Below are 20,898 nucleotides of genomic sequence, written 5' to 3'. Positions count from 1 at the left end.
CACATTCCTCCTGGCCACAAAGACCTGAGGTGGGTGGGGAGTGGAGGTGGGAGTTTGCTTTAACTACAACATGAGACAGCAATTTTATTTTGCGTATTATCAAAATAGTACATTGCTGGAACATTTCTACATTGCTAAATCTAGATGGTATGGCCTGGAGCTGCTCGCAAGGGGTATCATTTTGTTCAGGGTTGTGCAATGTTTTATTCCAACCCACTTCTGCCCTCCATGAACTTGAGGAGCAGGGGAACGGGGCTAACTTGAACCAACACTGAGGCAGGGCTGCTGGCTTTTGAGCAGAAGAAATCTGGCTCACAAACCTTGAGAAATACATCTCAAGGATTATTATTATTTCATTTTTTTAATATGTACAGGACTAGTCAGGACATTCTGAGGTTAATTTCTGTGCATTTATAGGAATTCTGGTAAAGCAATTAAGGTCCCAGATTTGACTTGCATTAGCATATTTATAACCTGGTGGGGAATGTTTTCCATATTGCTTGTGTCTATTTTTGTAATGATACTAATCCTTTACATTTCTGTATCACCTTTCATTTAGGAGGACTAGATCGCAAGCTGCTTTACATATGCAGGACGAAAATACAGGCAGACATGATGGTGACATACCTAAGACAGATTGGAAAGCAATGTGATATATACAACTTATTGAATATTTTTGACATCCTTACCTGCTTTTCACCCTTATGCCTGTGTGCTAGGCAATACAGAAACCCTTCATGTTGCTTCCAAGCACACACATATAACATACCCATACACACACGTTTAACACAAACTTGCCTCCTCTTTCCCTAAAGTAGAATTTTTACCCTCATGTCGCACTTGGCACGAATCATTCAGTCTTGGATAGACATGGCTAAATGATGAATATGTAAGCAAGTTTTTTTAGCAAGATTAGTGAAAATGTAAATTTTACCTGTGAGTTTTTTCAAATTATAGTAGCACAGTTGCACAGAAGTTGTGAAACCTTAAAAGGTAACCCCTGGATAACAAAAGCTAATTCATAACCATTTACTGTTAGTTACCACCATGTTAAATTATTTTGGGCTTCTTATCAGGAGATACAGACAAAACTGCAAATTTAAACTGCAAATTTAAACTGCAAATGCCTGAGGTCAAACTTGGAGAATCAATTCTGAATAATAATAATAGTAAATGATAATGAAGTCTGAAGCCAAAAGCTAATCCAAAACTTCCCATTGTATTTAAATGAGTTAAGGACAGAAATAATTCTCAGAGTGGGAGCCTTAGTACATCATCTTCAGCCTAGCAAAAACATGAAATTATACTTACTGAATATTTTTAAAAAGGAATTCCTTCCAAAAATGTAGGATTTAGGAAGTCCCATGTTACCAAAATTCAGTATTAGACTGTTATTATTTGACCAATTATGTGTTTGTACAAATGCTATTTAAGGCTCAATATTGGCATGTACTATTGGAAGTAAAAATAGTTTTATTTTAACGAAAAAATTATTAATAATTTCCTCTGAACAGTGTAAAACAGTAATCCTGATGAGTCAGTCCATAATTAGACCTGAATCATGACATTGCTGTTATAAAAAGAACTATTTCAGATGCATTAAGAGGATTCCATTCATTAATCACAATTTTTCTCTTCCTTCATCTTTAAATTTTTGGAGACAGTTTGTTCAGGCAGTTTTGGCTGTAAAATAAAAGGGAAAACAACAATACAATTCTGTGTCTCCTAAAATATTCTCTGGCTTTTTTTTCCTATGAAACATGACACAATCCTCGCGGGCAGAATGGCTGCACACAGTGCACATGTATTTTGTACAAGACAGCATGTAACACCGTTAGCACTTGAAATGGCATGAAATCTGGACAAAACACACCAGTGGCTTGGAAAAGCAACATGAGGTATTTCACAAATGCAACTAAGATACCTAACAAATACAACAAGAACCACATTGTTATGCTGTCTGGTCCAGGAAGCAATGCTTTTATCACATGTTGTTAATAGGAGCCTTAGCTGTGCTTGATCACTTCCCAAATAAGCTGTTTAAACACAAAGCATTAGACTAGAATGCTGAGCAGTTTTGCAGAGGAAAGGGGTTAACAATTCAGAGTATTAAACCCTGTTTGATCCGCTGAGAAATTCAATGCAGCAAGAGCATGATTTTACTTAATAGCGTGTCGGGAGAGGAGGTTGCCAGAGGTAGGATGTTTTCCTCCTGGCTGAGGTTAGGCTGCCGGAGCTGGCCCATCTGCCATTACATGGAGTCCTGCCATTCCCCTTCCCCATGGTCCCACTCCCTTTTGCTGTGTGTTTGCACATGTGTGTGTATTCACATCTGAGCTCCCCTTTCTTTCCTGGAAGCTGCTGTAGGTGTGTTGTAGATGCATTTTTGGAAGCCTCCCAAGGCACAGATACTCCCGGCCCACAAGAAGGTGCCTCATTCTCCAGGTGGAGGCCTCCCAGCTTAGGTACCAGTAATTACTGAAGAGAAGCAGAGTTTTTCCCTAGTGTGCTGACGCACAGACACATTCACTGCTGTGGGTGCCCCTGAGGGCTGGCTGTTGAAACCACGAGTACAAGGGAGCCATACAGACAGTGTTTTCCTTTTGTGCATACTCTGAATATCACAGATCCATTTTGTGCCTCCTTGCAAAGCACTAGAGACATGACTTGGAGAAGAATCACGGAATCATAGAATAGTTAGGGTTGGAAACGACCTTGAGATCATCCAGTTCCAGCCCCCTGCCATGTGCAGGGACACCTCACACTAGACAATGTCACCCAAGAGTCCATCCAGCCCTGCCTTGAACACTGCCAGGGATGGAGCATTTATCAGTTCTTTGGGCAGCCTGTTCCAGCGCCTCACTACCCTCACAGTAAAGAACTTCTGCCTTATGTCTAACCTGAACTTCCCCTTTAAGTTTTAATCCATTACCTCTCCTCCTATCACTACAGTTCCTAATGAACAGTCCATCCCCAGCATCCCTATAGCCCCCTTCAGATACTGGAAGGCTGCTATGAGTTATCCACGCAGCCTTCCCTTCTCCAGGCTGAACAGCCCCAGCTTCCTCAGCCTGTCTTCATATAGGAGGTGCTCCAGTCCCCTGACCATCCTTGTGGCCCTCCTCTGGACTTGTTCCAACAGTTCCATGTCCTTTTTATGCTGAGGACACCAGAACTGCACACAATACTCCAAGTGAGGTCTCACAAGAGCAGAGGGGCAGGATCACCTCCTTCGACCTGCTGGACACACTCCTTTTGATGCAGCCCAGGATATGGTTGGTTTCTGGGCTGTGAGTGCACACTGAAGCTGGCTTGTGTTCAGTTTCTCATTGACCAACACCCCCAAGTCCTTCTCCTCAGGGCTGCTCTGAGAAGGATGGAAAATTTGTCAAAACGTTGCCACTTTAACAGAAAGCTGGTCGAGTTCCATTACTTTTAATAGAATGTACCTTTCTTTTACTGCTGCTAATGCAGAAAGCAGCTGATCATATTCTGTGGGGCTCACATTATTTTTCTAATACTTTGTCTTTGGAACAAACCAGAGCATATTGCATGTCAAAAATGGTGAGGATTTTATGGAGGAAGACAAGCCATGGATTCCCAAGGATTCTTTTTGCTTCCTCCAGACCTCTGAGAGAAGTTGAGTGCTATACTATACCAGCAGACACATAGGTGCTTCTTAAAAACACAAAGGATTGTCATTTGTCACTTTAAAGTGCATTCAGTATGCACTTTGGGTTGTTAGACCATTTCGTCATGCGCTTGTGCAACACCTCATCCACAGTTGCAGCTCTTTGCTGTAATACAAACAGTGATGATAAATTAATGTCTGTCTTGGCAATATTGCTACAGTATCCAATTATGAGAAAGTGTTTTCATTAGAGAAAAGAAATCAAATGGCAGATTCCACTGTCTCTCACCCTTCCTGTCTGTGAACAAGCTAGTCCTTGTTGTAAACCTCATATAACTTGACATGGGGGAGGAAGCATTGTGGAAGCCCCCCCCTAAAATAAAGGTAGCTCTTAAGTAGTTATTTCTTGGGATCTTTTCTAGTAGAGTTAACTATTTCAAAAGTAGAAGAAAAGGGTTCCTAGAAAAACAAATCAGTAATTTCACAAGTAGCAAGAGCCTGAGCAGGCAGAGGTGTAATGCGTTGCAAACATTATTCTTCTTTTGAACCCAAAATTGCTGGCACAGAAGTAACTGTATGTTGTTGTTCACCTTCTGAAGTCTGGGACTGCCTCCCTATGTGATACAGAGTAGACAGCCAGAATCCCTGGATAACCAGCTTCTATAGCTGTGCTCTCGCAAGGCAAACACTGATGCCTTGGGCTGATCACATAACACTGTGGCTGAGAGCAAGGAGATGACTGGCATTACTCAGAAGTACCTTACCAAGAATAAACATCCATGGAGCCACTGCTCTCCAGAGCTGCTCTCAAGGGCTCACTGAGTTTCCTGGAGACACAAAAATTGACTGCCAAGTAGCACTCTTGGCATCCAGGAGTGGTTGCATTGGTACTCTCTCTCAGAGAAGACCACGTGCTACCTTTAGGCTGGCAAAGCTTCTAGGCATGTGTTTCTGCCGATGCTACAGAGAGCCATGGAAATCTGTGGCTGGCAAAGGTTAATAATGTTGCTTCATTAGTTTTCATGTCATATATATGTCAGGATACGGTCCTGAATGCACACACTAATTTTGTTCAGTGCCCTTATAACCTTAGAGAGAATGAAGCAGGGAGCCTTTGCAAGAAGCATTATTTGACATCGGCAAGCCTGTAGGATAGAGGCAGAGAGCTGAGAGAAATGAAAGGTGTCCCACATAATGTGTAGAAACTGCTAAGTTATAGACAGCAGAGGGATAGCCAAGACAGCAGGATGCATGGAGTGCTTACAGACGAGTGGAGGAGTGAAGACAGCAGGGTAGCCATACTTCCTCTTTATATCTCCCAGCTGCTGCTCCGTGGGCAAGCTCAGCTCTCAGAACACGAAGTCTGCATGACAGAACAGCAGTTGGGAGATACAAAGGCAGGGATTTGAATGCAGTGTGTATTTTAAAACATGAAAAGACTGCAAGAGTCCAATCCCTCCTTGTCCTTTCCCCTGCCCAGGCTACCTTCAGTTCCATTAATCTCAAGGGAAAACTGAATTGGCCTTTGAGCTAGGGCTTTCCTCTCTGGTTACCGTGCTTGGACTAAGCAGTGCAGGCTAACACACAGACGCTGGAGCTGTGCATTAAAGGCACTCCCATCCCCAGCTGGAGGATGCTATGTTAAGGGACTGCCACCTGGCAGCATCTTCAAGGAACTGCAAAAAAGCTAATGAGAGACCGAAGCTGGTGAGCATCAGCCTCCTGTGAGGCTTGTGGGTGTAATCACCTTATCAAGGAGTTTCCAGCTCAGTTAAAAAGTTGCTTTTCCTTTCAGAATAATCCCACTGTTTTCCCTCTCTTAATTCAAATTGTCTGAGGAAGCCTGAGCTGGTTGTGCTCTGTGCTCTGAAAGCTAAGCTCTTGCTTTGTGAAGATACACCCAGGGAGGAAGATCCCACCTTGTCCCCACTCTCCTGGACAGCAGAGAAGACCAAAGGTGAAAACTTCACCGAAGAGTGTTATGAGATGAAAAGAACAATAAAATAATGTCACTTGGTCAAGACCTGGTAACCCAAATTCTTTCACTTTGAAGTCTTCAGTACAGTCCCCTTGCCCGTGCTATCCTTTCCTTTTTTCTGTGTTTTGACAGGCTGGCTGATGAAACGATCATCTCCTTAAATACATGCTCTGGATTTTCCCCCAGAAAAGTCTTCTTTCAGCCCGTTTGCCTCATGCTTTCTAAAACAGTCAACTTTGAAAAGGAGCACACAGCAAGCAGCAATTTCCACAGCCTTTCGGTACACTTCAGTTTTCCTGCCCTTTGGGAATTGTCCTCTGCTGCCCAATATCACAGGTAACAAACTTCCAAACTTTTATTTGTAAAGAGACACCTGCATGTACAAGACAAATCTAAGATTTACCTGATTCTGAGAGCCTTTTACCAATAGCCGCTCTGTTTAGCAGGTGAAGGGCCCTTGACTAGTGAATGAACTCCAATCATTACTATTAGTAGTAGTAAGCTTGGCTTATCTCTTCATAATTTACGTACAAATTTGCATACAGAGAAAAGCCCAAGAGAGATGGAAAGCTGGAGAGGTTGAGTCCCTTTTCATTTTTTGGAGCCAACACAAACAGCAGGCTAAGGTCCTGACCCACATCACTGACACACCTTCAGCGGTGACCTTTAGGACCATTGCTAGATGTGACAGTTCAACTAAGCTTGGTCATATTTTGAGGCTATGAAGAAGTTTGCCAATGAGTATCAAATGAACATTTTTTTCAAGAAAGATATGAGAAAAGCCTACTCTGGCATTTATGCAAGTCACCAGACACTGACCTGGGGCCAGAGTTTGTGACCTAGATAAACACCTACCCTGCATATGCCCTGTGCTTCCCAGATCCCTCTTATCCCCCAACCCTGTGGAGCTGAGTTCAGCAGGGGGGACCGTGATAACTCACCACTCTGTGTGCGCATCATCAATCACTAGGAGGATCTTGGGTTTCTGTGCCACAGGAGGTGTGGGGCTGGCTGAGTGATCAATCAGTCCTGCAGCCGCTTGAGTGGTTTGCTTCATGGCACTGGAGATGGAGCTGAAGATGCTGGCGCCAGTAGAGGAGGAGTGCGTGGGCTGCGGTGGCTGAGGATGCTTTCTCTCCATAGCAGGAGAAACCGGGGAGCTCGTGGAGCTGTCAGGGCGCTGCAAGTCCATCATGTACCCATTGGGCAAATTTGCCACGAAACTACTGTCCGAGAGACGCCGCCGGAGGAAATTCATTGTTGCAGCGTTGTGTGGAAACCTTCTCAGCAAGAGTAGGGCTGAACAACAGTGTCACCAGTCCTGGGGAATGTTTCTGTGTGTGTAGGTACCTCCTTGCAGTCCAGCCAGACAGGCTTTCCCCCTTGAAATCCTGGTGGAGATATATACCTCAGTTTTTCAGCTGTATTTTCTTTCTCTCCTGTGGGAAGAGAATTAAAAACATGTATGTGCATACATACTGTCAACATGAAATAAGAAAAACTCTTTTGGCTTTTAAATAGGTACCTAAGTCAACAATGAGACAAAAAGGGACTACTGGTTTCTATCCAGTATGCTACACTGATACAGCCAAACAGATAAGTTTGTTTCATGGCTCCCCCTCATCCCAGAATTTTCCTGGTTGAGGCTGCTTAGGTGCTACCAATTTTATAACTGCTCATTATGGACAAAGAAGAATTGCTCACTCTAAATGTTAATTTTCAAAAAAGAGACGGCTTATTTCTGGTATTTTGTGTGTTGGAAATAGCACATGCTTGTTACAGCATAGCCAGCAAATGACCAAAGGATAAAAAGTTGTATAATCTTTAGCTGGTTTGTAAGCAAGGCCGTGAACTTAAGAAAGGTCCTAAATTCAAATACAATGTAGAAAATAAATAGCAGAAAAATACACATCTTGATCAATTTCAGTGGCAGCTACCCGAAGAAGTGATACATGCTCCATCCTTGGCAGTGTTCAAGGCCAGGTTGGACAGAGCCTTGGGTGACATGGGCTAGAGTGAGGTGTCCCTTCCCATGGCAGGGGATTGGATGATCTTAAGGTCCTTTCCAACCCAAAACTGTCTGTGATTCTACGATTCTTCTTGTTACTGTCCCGCTACTCTCTGCACTCAAATAGACTTGGACTGAAGTGCCTGCTGCTGGTTGCTAACACAGCAGACTAGCTGATTTTACAAATTCACTTGTAGGATTTTTGCAGGTACATGAAACTAGGAGTTTGTCCAATCTTCTCATACCTTTTCTTCTGTTGTTGAGTTTTTTGTTTTGTGTTAAGAAGAATGGTCTCTTACTTGCTCATCTTTTCCAGTGAGAAAATGAGCAGTGTGAAATATAACTAGCTGGCTCTATTCACTTGACCATAGTATGATGACTTTGTTTTCACACAGAACTCTAAGTTTTTCAGCAGTTAAATCATCTCACAGTTAGGAGTTACTTTTAAAACAATTATTCACTTGAAGGCACTGCCCAGAAATGAGATTTCCACAGTAATTCCTCAAGACCTTTTATCTTCTGAGACAACCTTTGAGTCTTGACCATGGGCTGGTTAGCGAGATTGAAGGGAAAAAGCCCACAACACACATTGCTGGTAAAACATCCATGTTTTTCAGGACGGACATATCTGCAGCAACAAAAGTGACAGTTATCCCATGCATCAAGTAGGATGAGTCACATGAATTCCTAGCATCATCGTCAATGACCCCCTTCAAGTCATTTTGAAGGAGCCCCCTACAAACACTGGAGCTCCTTGCCTTCATCTGCCTGGTCTGGCCTCCCTCACTGCTCACACTCATGTCCTAGTGTCCGATTGCCTCCCGATGTTTTTTTCCCAGTTGGTCCAAGAGAGCTCGGCATCTCCAAATCTCTCTCCTGGAGCTGTGGCTGAGAGCTCATGGTGCAATCAAACAGCTTTCTTAAAATAAGCTGCGATTTTTTTTCACCTATACGGATTTACAAGGCTTTAGAGATGAAGTATTCAGACTTGCCTGTGTTCATACACCTCTTAGCCCCCAGAGCCTTAGGGAAGCTTGGATGGGCCTGCTGGGAGTCAGTGAGGTACGAAAAGGTCCTTGGCACATGTTCACCAAATCAACCATCACCACCCTGACCCCATAGGCATGGGATCTCTCTGGAGCAGAGGGCTCCCTGCTGAAGCTGCTGACTTTGTATTATTAGAGCAATTTTCTTTTGATTTCTCAGCCCTGGCAATGCAAGTCCTCTGACTTTGCCAGACCCTGGAGGTAGTCTTTTCCCAGGGAATAGCTCAGGAAATCTTTAATGACTTCCTGCCACATTTACAGTTGATAACGTATCTCAGGGCATTGTGCTGACTTCCCGCCTGGTCCTGGCGCGCCCTGTGGCTGCACAACATCAGCAAACGCATACGGTGGTGAGCACTTCAGCAGCGCAGACTGTTTATGCAGCAGTTGTTCCAAAAAGCAAGTAACATACAGTATCCATGAATTATGAGCTAGCTACTTGATTGTACACAGCCACCCAGCACTTGGCCTGCTCATGTCCTGCCTCAATAACTGTGAGTGCCAGCATAGAGCCACCCACTGTTACCTGCCTGGGTTGAACAGAGTGGTAGAGCCTACAAAGACTCTGGGGGATTTATATGCTATAGGCTGTATAAATATGCACTGGGATGTCCTCTACTCAGGAAACTGTATTTTCTACCCTGTATGCCACAAATAAGAAAAATCCTCATTCTTTTAATGACAGTCCACTCAAGAATAGGTCCAGTTAAGAGGAGCATCCCAGAGATCTGTCTACCGTTAGAGGGGCTTCAAATGAGTACCCCGTTACTGACCTTCTCTTGGAGGACCTTGACATTAACTGTCAAGAGGTGGGATGTAATTTTGACACCAGTCTCAGGAGAATCTGTTTAGGACGAGACGCCTGCCCTTTGTATGCTTTGCACAACATAGCAGAGCTGCCGGTTCCTGCTGTGACAGCTCTCAGCCACGGGAGGGAACCTGGCCTCAGCCATACAAGCTGGACAAGGCTCTTTTTCAGGCCAGCATCCTCGGGATAGGGTTCACCAGTTGTGTTCACTTAAAAGTGATTTTCTCCCACTGCCAGGTGCTTGCATTGCTGCTTCCTTCTGTGCGAGATTTGCACTCTACAAAAGCACATGGGCTCCTAGTAAAGCACTAGCAAGTAAAGCAACAGGCTAATGCTCTGCCCTGCACTGAAGGAAGAAGGGCACGGAGGCATCTGGCATATGGTGTCCCAGGGCTGGGAAGGTTCAGGGTACCCTGTGAAGTGTACACAGGTATTTTACAACACAGGTTTCTTTACAATCATAATTATTGCAAGGCCATGACCACTTGTCTCCTGGACAGTAATATTTACAGTGACCCATCATTCTCTTCCACCAGGGGTTTGGTAGTGGAAGATGTTGCCCAGGAAACACTGGGAGCTGGCAAAATTCTCCTGTCCAAAATTTGGGATGCTGCACTGAGGCTGGCCTTTCCCTCTACTGGCTGGCACTGCCCCTGCTTGCTGCGAAGACTTGGGCTGGGTGCTGCTGGCTTGTGAAAGGAGATAAAAACTAAGCAGCTGATGTCAGGGGGAAATCTCCATCCAGCAAAGCATTCAGAGGCTAAATTCAAACAGGATGGCACTGCTGCAGCAGAGTGTAATGACTGGTTCCACTCTGGGATGGGGGATGGCAAACCTACCAGGAGTGTTGACTTTGGATCTGTCAAAGTGGTGACAGAGACTGCCCTCCTCTTGTTATTTACATTTTTCTGATGAGCTGGGTAATGTAATTAAAATAGACTTTCCGTTTTTGAGTGAAGCTGTTGGTCGCTTCACTGTATTGATTTATTGATAGCCATTAGTGCTGCCACAGAGGCCTTCTCCGCAATGGGAGCAGTGTAAGCTGTCAGTGGATTCCTCTGCTTACTGAAAAACCTCATGTTCTCTTTCTGTATCATGCACACTTGCTGTTATTTAACTTTCAGCAGTAGGCATTTTCATATAGGTACAGGCTGAGTCGGTACCTAATTTTCCTGCTGCTTAAAACTCCCTGTGGACATCCTGAGTGCTCAGCATGTCAGGCCAAATCTGGCTCTGTGCAGTTTTCACAGCATGCAGCTCTCACAGAGAACAACATCCACCTGGTGTATTCACAGATCCTATGCTAGGACGCAACTGGGGCTGTAACTTCAATAAAGCCAGGACCTCCTTCAGAAGTAAGACAAATCTGCTAAGTGGTATTTTGTCACTCCAGAGCCAACAGGTATGGGAACAGCTGGCTACACACCATCAAGTTGCACCTTGCCTCTGTGTACAGTAGTGTCTTCATATGGCTCACATGGAGACAAGTTGCCTACTTAATGCTATGCCAGGCATAAACGCACCCTTAGGAAGGCCTATAGCCCTCCACATCTGTATACAGCACACAGGTTACTTCCAGGTGAGGCACCAGGTCTTACTGTGTTCCTCAAACTGCTATACCGCAGCTGCCTCCCACGAGGCAGGAGTAACCTGCTGCTGTGTCATACATCTGCTCACGAAAGCCAGCAGGGAAAACAGGGGGATCTGGGCCATGGAGCTGCAGGTCAAGGAACTGGGCTATATTTCAGGGTGGGGAAATAATAAATGAGGCATAGGAGAATGAGTAAGTCCTGAGGAAAGAAAGCAGGAGAGAGGGAGAGAGGAGGAGGAGGAGGAGAAGGTACAAGCAGAAAGGCAGGAAGTAGGCAGGAGTCAGCTTAACCAAAAGATGGTGCAGGAATATGCAGAGATGCCAACAATGAGAGCACAGTCAGGGACTCAGAAGGAAACAATGTGAGCAGCTAAGTGAAGCAAGCAGAAGGTCAATTAGATCTGACCTTGAAAACAACAGCAAAGAGGCTGGCACCAGCAGCCCCTTACTATCACGCAGTTAAACTTCCTGGCTGATATTTTTGGAGGGGCAATGAAGGGTAAGCAATCTGCTCCCTCAGCACGTTGACAGCAGCCAGGCACCTACCTGCTTTTTCTCAAGGATGTACTCCACAGAGATGCAAGTTATCTCAGAAAACCTGTTGACATGTGTTAGAAAACAAGAACAAAACGTTCACTTAAACCTCTTGTGGGGCTGCTTTCTAACGTGCGGTAGCATCTACAGGGAACCGAACTCAATTGGCTGATGTCTGTTAACTGTGCTTAGATTTCCCTGGAGCTTGTTATCTATGCTGTCATGTAATGAACTGACATGACTATACCAGCCTGCATCTGATTCCTGCTCTTAAGAGCCTCAATGGAGCAAATCTGGAGGTAGCAACATGAAAAACCAATGCGGAGAGATTATCCTCCCACCTCACCATAAGGGACTGCACACTTATTTCTGACCCTATGGTGGATGGGAAGATGAGGAGGCCTTCGCTTGGTAACAGCCACTTACTGATATCCCTCACCTACATTTTGCAGATAGCCTTCAGTATACATTCAAGTTTTAAGGTATTTCCATAGGTCCCTTTTTGACTTCAGGCATATTGACACAATGTAGGAGTGGACTTCTATGAAGGGACAGCCATATAGGGAGCTCCAAATCCAGATGGATGGCTTTCCACATATATTTTCAGAAAGAGGAAAGCAAGAGATTATTTATTATTGGCAAGCTTTCAGTGTTTCACCCTGAATAGCTTCAACATTCCCAAGCTTGGCATAGCTTGGCATTTCTTGTGAAGAATTGAAAGCAGGATGAAAACAATTAGTTCTGAAATTAATTGGAACTTTTGTTGCATTTTTACCTTGCTCGGCACAGTTTTGGACTCAAGAGGCTCATGTGTTCAAACATTTCTTGGTATTTTTCAGTGCAAGCTGAAATTCCATAAATCAGGAAATTGAAACAATAGGAATAGGAAAAGAAAAGGAAAAGGATACCCCACCAAACTCCCCATGTTTTGTAAACCTGAAGCATATACAAAAAGCACAAGGGTTGAAAAAACTGTATGCTGCCCCAAAGAACAGAGGAAAGCAGAGTTTCCCTGCTGATGTTCAGTTTGCAGAGAGCTTTCCCAAGCATAACCAATGCAATGCAGCTCTAAAGTAAACACTGGTGGAAATTTTCCAAAGCATGTGAAACTGCAGCATGAATCCCACCTAAAACAAGAAGGGTTTGCCCACTCTGGTGCAAGAGTCACCTCTAGAAATTGTGTATCTGCTATGACTGACACCAGCAGAGCTGTGCTGCCTCTCCAAGGCAGTTGTAAAACGTCAGGACCCTGCAGCTATAGAGGGTGGTAGGGCAGGAGAGCAGAAGCAAGAGGCCATCAGGACAATGATGCTACCCAGAGCCCAAGTTCCCTGCTGTGTATTAGCTGCTTCCCAGAATTCCACTTGCTTCCCAAATTCTTTACTACCTTTCACAGCATCAGTTATTTATTTCATTTGGAAATACACTCTTTAATGGTTTTAGCAAGAAAACAGTGTCCTGTGCATCCAGTTTCTCTGTAGAGAACCCCAGGGATGCCAGGAGGTCTCTATCAGAAACTAATCACTTTACAATGTTCAACATGCTTTCAGGACTGATACATACGAAGGTGCTGCATTCTTGTAGGCAAGAAATCCCATCTATTCTGTTGGGTGGCTGTTTAACTGGAAAAGTCTGGGCTTCACAAATCTTACTTATATTTTCAGTTTGCAAAGATGTCAGTGCTTTCTATATAGTGGTTTCACCACAGGGGGTTTGCCTTATCCTGAAGATAATGGGTGTGCACGTACCAAACTGAGTACCAATGGGACCATTTCCTAAGAGCTACACTCAGCATAGAAAATGAGTTGGTCTCTTTACTCTTCTGCCTGTTACTTCATAATAGCAGGCAAGGAAAAGAAGAAGGGAAAAAAAATAGAGTCTTAAAAATGACAAAATGTCATTGTAAGACCGTCGGGCTTTCAGGTAGATTGCAAAGGAACATGACTAAAGCCATGAACAATCAAAAATTTTCTAGTAAAAATAAATCTGAATATTATGATAATACTCCATGGCTTTAATATCCACAAGAACAAATTATGATGTGCTGCTTCTTAGAAACAATATATTATTTCCTGATTTTATTCTCACTGTGGAAATCCTGTTGGCACCTAAAGGCCACAGTGTTGTCTCACTGGTAATATCGCCTTGTCAATGAGCTTGGGGAGACCTTTTGTGGCCTGTCGCTGTTCAACGTCAATACGTGCTTATCAGCAAAGCCAGATGCAGCTCAACTGGAGCAGGCAGTATGGGGCAAAGAAATCCTGTGCTTATCCTTGAATACTACAGAGCCCTCTCCATCTGAAAGTCAGTTGAGTTGGCATAATGTCTCCATTTCTTATTTCCCTAGAGTATTGTGGTCATTCCCACTGTGAGCAATACTGACACTAATGCTTCCATTAAGGCTAATACACATATGCCAAAGTAGCTTCTCACGATTCTGTTAAAGAAAAGCAGGAGACAGCAGTACAAACCAGAGAACCTGTAGAGATAAATGCTCTGTATATTAAGTAGAGGAAATTGTAAGAAGGAAGCAAGCAGGACTCTGAAGCCCTCATCTTTTTCCTTCCCAGTCTTGGATCTGACACAGTTCATGTTGTGTGCTTGTGAAACATGCTCTAAGTTCCCTGCAGTAACCATACAAGTCCTGATTTCATGATGATAAGAGTGAAAGCGGTACCAGACATGCTGTTAATAGAGCAGGGGTTTCCTTCAGCTAAGAGACCCTTTGCTTTGAAGAGTGCTGATCTGAATAAAATCAAGAAGCTGGATGTATTTAATATGTAGGGCCTGCCAATATGCATTAGGGCTCATCCAGATGAAAGATGCCTAAGGGACTGACAACTCACAGGTTCTCAGAGGAAACTGCAGCAGCCTGCCCAGTGTTAATGGGGCTCCTGTTTTGATTATCATCACACATTCTTCCTCATTCCTATGCCTTTTTCTTTCTACTGTATCTCAACTCTGCCACAATAAGCTAGTTATTCAAAATGCAGATAAACAGAATATTTTGTTACTATAGATTTAACTAGATGGGGGGGGGTGGAAGTGCTATGGGTCATGAAAGGGAAGAAACAATTCACTAAGATTTCTTAATAGATGTCAAAAATGTTATTATTAATTAACTGATAATGATCAAAGGAATTTTCTTTGGAGCACAAATTATGTTATTTTTCATATGTTTAAGATAAATATGGATTGCATATTTCCAAATAACAGCTTCAAACACAACTCTGCAATTCTTGCATTACTGCTTCTAACTCACCTAAAAATACTGCAAAAATCTGATTTCTTTCTTAAATGTTCTATGCTTCTGGGGATTAAAAGTTTTCCTTCAAACACATGAAGCCTTCTAAAACATCTGTAGGGCTAGTGCATTCCATCTAAGTTTTACTGCAGTTTGCACCCACCCCTTTTCTCCCACTTGCACCATTCCAAACACCACCATATCCCAATTTCCCAGATTTTTTTCCCATGTGGCAAGGAACTGCTTGTAATACTTGAGATTTACTTAACCTGACTGTGTGAAGAGCAGATAGCTGGAGAAATAAAGACTGTAATTTGCCTTTGTACAGGAAGGTGCTCATTTGTTTTCTAACCCTACGTGCCCATCTCATGTAATAGCACTTACTACAAAGAGAAGAATAGCTGAGAATCTGAGCATTTACTGAGTTATTTTGATGACGGAGGAGAAAGACAATGTTCTACTGTACTCTGGTGAAGATTTCTGACATAACGGTAAGATAGTTTGATTCCAGATTCTTCCATGTGATGTAGAAGTGGAAGGAGATTGAATGGCTAGACTATTGTCCCCAAATAGGCAGAGAAAATGGGGCTGGTAGACCTTCATCTGGAGCAATGTAGGGGTCTAGCTGGCTATGTCTGTCTCAAGCTCTGTGATGATCAGCCCAAACTGTGCCGATTATTTGTAGGAGACATTTTTCTTCACTTTTTTTCATCATTACTATTGATTACATGGAAACACATGAAAAGCTGTGTGGGTTTGTGTAATACATTCCTTTTGGTTGCACTTCTCACCCTAGCAATGGTTGCAATCTGCTGTCCTAGAGGTCGACTGGTCATCCCAGCCTTTTCACCATTGCCTGTGCCTGCTTCCCAGCTGCAGCCTCAAAAGTGTCCATGAGATCCTGCTCCAGCATGGTGGCAGGTTGGAGCTGCAAGGCAGATATATTTTTCATGCCATCAGGAGCCTGTGCAGGACAGTCAGAGGTTAGGTGTTTTGCTTCCTTAATAAAGGATCTGGCCACGTTTCAAATGCCATTTATCTGTCAGCATCATAGGGATGCTGACAGAGTTGCATCACTAGAAGTACACTGCTATAACTAGGAAGTATGTTTTAAAAGCCTAATCATAAATTATTCCCCTGTTTTATTTCACTAACTGTCCTTTACCAAGTTGTCTTCTCTCCTGGAGCCTGTCTGCTTGCTTATCCAGACTTTGCATTCATGCTGCACAGTATAGGAGACCTCCATAATTGGACACAAACACCAAAACCTATGTTTAGGCAAAAAGCGTCAGATAATATTATACATGAGTGTGGGAACTGGAACAGATTCTTGACCCAGACAAAGTCCTGAGAGAGTAGACTGGTGCGCTACGCCTAGGCACAGAAATGAAGCACAATGTGATTTTAACAGAGTCCTCTGCCATCAGCTTGGGGAAAGGTCAGTCAACGTCAGTGCTTAGTCTCCTCATTTAAGAAGACAAACTTTATTTTGTAGAGTGCAAAGCTATCATAACTCTTAGCTTGCATGCCTCCATGCTGCAATACTGAACCAAGCATGAGAAGATTCAAAAGTTCTGGTTCCATTGCTGATCAATAACTCAATTACAAAGCTTTTAAGGATTACAAAAGTGGCCAGCCTTTTTCAGAAACCAAACCACCAAGCCTTTCAGGGGCTGTGGCCACCATGAACAAAGGGGAAAAAAAAGTTTTGTTGGAGGAATGAATGTGACAACTGGAACAATTTTGTAACTGGGAATGTGAAGGGTTGATCTGCACAGCTATTTTAGTTTCTGTTATTCCCATACTCGCAGAACTTCTTTCCCAAAGGAGAGAAGAAAGGGGAAGAGGAACAGTAAGAGCATTTAAGAGCTCTGCAGCTGGACAGCCCAAGCAGGGCACAGTGGAACTCATGCACGAGATGGGTACACACAAAAGTACAGTCTGACTAACTGGTTACAGAACATGAGCATTGCAGTAGGCAGAAGGGGAACAGGGACATCCTACAAATGTCAGACAGAAGTTACCTGAACACCACACTGCGACCTCCCTTTCTGTATCTGTGTCCTGACCAGAAGGACAGGTAGGCAGCTGTTATTTACGTATAATTACATGATGAGTTAGCTAATGGTAGACACAGCATTGCTAAGTAGTCCTATTCCTCTGTGGGACAATGTGTATTTGATCAGAGCTAAAGTGATGAGGCCCATGTGACTGAAGAAAATAAGATGTGCCTAAGGGTGGACTGTAAGATCAGCTGGAGTCCAAAACAAACTCAACCGAGCTCTGAGTAACAGCCTGAAAGCTGCCTTGCTCTGCTGGGTTTATTTTCAGCTCTTGCCCAGACCAAGTGCCTGAACCCTCAGGTTCATAAAGGCCAATGGGTTTAAAACTTCGCATGTTGAAACTGGCCACCACATCACTTTGTCATCTCTATGCAATCACACAACTGGTTAAAAAACCCAACCCAACCCACCTCAGGGCACAAGTTCTTAGCTTCAGGATTTCAGAAGTGGCATGAATGGCAAGGTGTTAAGTACAGCAGGCTGAGGAGTTATGTTTATTCCCTGCAGCTTCGCACAGAGCTATGCACTCAGGGAAGCCTGGCCTCCCCCTGTTAAGATGGCAAGCTGAATTCTGCCTGTGCTTACACTTGTATATTCAGTGTTTTCCACTGAAATCAGCAGAGCTGATATTCCTGCGTGTTGCAGTATGGCAGTCAGAGCATTAAAAATACACAAAATGTTATTCTCTATTTCAAGACTACACACAAAAGGAAACCAGTGTTACTTTGTGGATAGGGAGAGCGGCTCCTTTCTCTCTGTTTTCTCCTTAAAGCTTTTGTACTTGGAGCACATCATTGACTTTGTGGCTTAGCATGCCTGATTGTATAATGATATTTCCTTTAAATAAAGCATGGAAAGGTTAAACTAGGTCAAGTTTGAGAGAGGCTGAGATGCATGGTGATATAAATACAGATTGTAGAGGTGCTCTATAATATACAAAGTAAGTAGATAGGCTGAGAAAGTTGAGGCTGTTCAGCGTGGAGAAGAGAAGGCTGTGTGGAGATCTCATAGCAGCCTTCCAGTATCTGAAGGGGGCCTATAGGGATGCTGGGGAGGGACTCTTCATTAGGGACTGTAGTGACAGGACAAGGGGTAACAGGTTAAAATTTAAACAGGGGAAGTTTAGACTGGATATAAGGGGGAAGTTCTTTACTGTAAGGGTGGTGAGGCACTGGAGTGGGTTGCCCAGGGAAGTTGTGAATGCTCTATCCCTGACAGTGCTAAGGTCAGGTTGGACAGAGCCTTGGGTGAGATGTTTCAGTGTGAGGTGTCCCTGCCCATGGCAGGGGGATTGGAACTTGATGATCTTAAGGTCCTTTCCAACACTAATTATTCTATGATTCTATAGAAGCTGTTTAAAATTAATTCTACCTGAAAATCGTATTACTTTTTAACATGGGAGAATATACATAGTTCTCAGCTCACATGAGAGCTTCTGAGGTCATCAGAGTCAAGTTTCAGAGCTGATCACTGCAAAAAACTGTTGTGGATACCTGGAAGATGTTATTTATGTAAGAAAGTAGGTTTTGAGTGATCTTTTATAAATAAGCCAGGTTAGACAGAAAGCTCTCTGTCCCCTTTCTCATCTACTCCAATTCAAACCAGTATCCAACCATGGTCCAGTGACAGGGTTATGAAAATCTGATATCATCGCTCGATTCCATCAAAGGAGTGGATCACCTGCACACATTGGTGATAGCTCCTGCACATCCACATGTATTTTCCTAAGATCTGCAGGAAGAACCTGGTTAAATCACTTCATATTGGAATTCACATGTAAAACTAGGGGAAGAGAGGGTCATATTGTGAGCGCTAATAATAATGCATCATAACAAATATATAAATATCTTTAATTATTACCAGTTTAAACACTTCCTCACTTCTTGCTTCATCTCTTCATTGTTTGTATCTCATTTCTGAAAGAGGATAATTGCTTTGGATCTCTTCAATTACTACTAAAGCACTGCAGAGTACTTGTAAAAAATCAAATAGGTTTGAAGACTGGGATCATTGAGCTTGGCCTCCCACGCAGTGCAGCTTGTATAGTTTCTCGCAACAGCTCCTGCCATGATTTTCTCATTCCTGATTGAAAAACCAGCGTCAAGGCTAGTTTGCAAACTGGTGTGGTCCAAACCAGGTTTATATCACCAGTGCATCCCCACTGCAGCAAGAGCAAAGCAGCAGCACCCTGAGTGAAGAAAACAGCATTTGGTCTGGCTGTGACAAACCCTCAACTTCAGCGGGGACTGCATGACCATATGGTACCCCAACACAAAGACACTTGCTTAAGAAGAGCTCAGATGTTCACTCTGTAAAGCAGCCTCTGTCTCCTGGGTGCCTAGATCATGAGCAGCAGCTGCAGGGCTAGTCAGTGCCTGGCAGCATTCCTGAGCTGATGTAAAATCACCTGAGTTGTTTCTACACTTTGTGCTACCCTGAAGGTTGAACAAGAAACATTGCCAAGTGATGCACGAGATGGCAGCTTGTTTGGCAGCCTTGGCCCGGCCCTCCCTCTGCCTGTGTGTCACTGAGCCTCACAGCAGAGCCCATCCCCTGGGGCTGCTGCCAGCCACGGCCCACCAAGCTTTCTTTGAAAGTAAGCAGCAGTGAGGCTGCATATTTCAGTCAAATTGACGGTCTTTGCTGGCATCTCTGTGCAATCACAGCACCTGCATGATGCTCCTTAATAAGAGTGCTTAAAAGCATGCTTAGGAGGTTAGAGAACTAAAGAGTGTATTCATTCGTCACCACCTACTCTGCTCTGGGAAAATATACTGGTCTCAACAGCATCACATGAAGCCAACCAGCTACTGCTTCTATTAGTCCAAGGTGTGGGAGGCTCTGAAGGAAGCCGCAGTTGTAGATGCCTCACTAAGAATTAAACCCTGTAGGTGTCCTCTCTGTTTTCAAGCCAGAGGACAACTACCTCAGAACTACCTCAGGGTCCTCAGCCATCTAATGACCAGATGACAGAGGCAGAGCTGAAGGTGTAGGTTCTTCTGAACAGAAGCACTAAGGTCTTTTCAGCCATGGCTGTATGGGAGGAATTACAGCTTAGGGAAACTTATGGAGCTGGGCTAAGGATGGTCCGGTTGAAAATATTTTATTTGTAGGAGTAGGCTGGAAACCGGTCTGCTCATTTCAAATGAATTTTGCCACGTCTATACATTTTTTTTTCCTCCAAAACAGCACAACAAATATTTCAAAACTTCTTGTAACATTTACATGTTACATCTAGTATCAAATATCCCATTCATTCATAGGCTTCCTTTTCCAAACAGGTTTTCAAAGACAGCATTTCCAGAACCTGTTTCATAGCTGACGAGCTGTGGTCTTTCAAGGGAGAGAGACACTGAAATGTGGCTGGCTGACTGTTTCTAATAGTGGGGTTGAAGGAACATCATATCTCACAGGTTAGCAGCATAATACAGTTATTATTTATTCCAGGCAACCAAAGCCAGTCACAAAACTTTTCTCTCCAAAAGATGAAATGCCATAGCAATGCAGAAGCTCATGTCTTAGATCTTCCTCTGATTATTGCATTACCTTTACTGGAACATTTACCAAAGTCCAATAGTGTGTGCAAGTTAGCAGAAACAGAAAAACTGTGCTATTTATTTAAGTGGCAACTATCTCAGAAAGCAGGGAGTCGATTCCTTCCCTTCCAGCTCAAGCAAAATTCCCATTAACTTCAAAGGGGTTCTCACTGAAATAAAAAAAGTTTGGCGTTTGGATCCGATCCCTCTCTCTTGCTGACTGCAATGGAAGGGAGATGATTTTGCACTACTGGCATGATGTTTGTGGAAGATGCCAGCTAGTGACTTCAGAAGGCCTGTGACTGCCCTGGGTGATGAAGGCACTACCCTGCTCTTCCTGTGGGTTGCTCCTAAGGAGGGGACAATAATTATGCAGTCTGACAGTGGGGCTCAGCAAAAGAGGCGTCACTTTCTTTCAAGACAGAGGCCTGACATGTGAAGCCAGAGGCCTGTGACCTG

General features: G+C 43.7%; 1 protein-coding gene across 4 annotated transcripts in view; it reads right to left on the bottom strand.

Moving 5' to 3' along the window:
* Positions 1-20,898, bottom strand: part of SYN3 (synapsin III) — a 257,234-nt gene that overhangs the window by 173,455 nt on the left and 62,881 nt on the right. For 3 of the 4 annotated variants that reach the window (XR_009961563.1, XM_062602685.1, XM_062602683.1), the window contains exon 2: positions 6,551-7,048. Coding sequence is in view for 3 of the 4 variants with exons in the window: in XM_062602685.1 (XP_062458669.1) it covers positions 6,551-6,867 (317 nt within the window). In the remaining variant the exon portion in view is untranslated. Of the gene's footprint in view, positions 1-6,550; positions 7,049-9,981; positions 10,003-20,898 lie in introns of those variants that run through there. The other variant, XM_062602684.1, reaches the window with a different exon arrangement.

The sequence above is a fragment of the Pezoporus occidentalis genome, unplaced genomic scaffold, assembly GCF_034315485.1.
Source record: "Pezoporus occidentalis ecotype Australia unplaced genomic scaffold, CSIRO_AGI_Poc_V1 ctg78, whole genome shotgun sequence".
Lineage (NCBI taxonomy): Eukaryota > Metazoa > Chordata > Aves > Psittaciformes > Psittacidae > Pezoporus > Pezoporus occidentalis.
The sequence above is the reverse complement of the archived record's forward strand: the minus strand, read 5'-3'. Positions and strand labels throughout refer to the sequence as shown.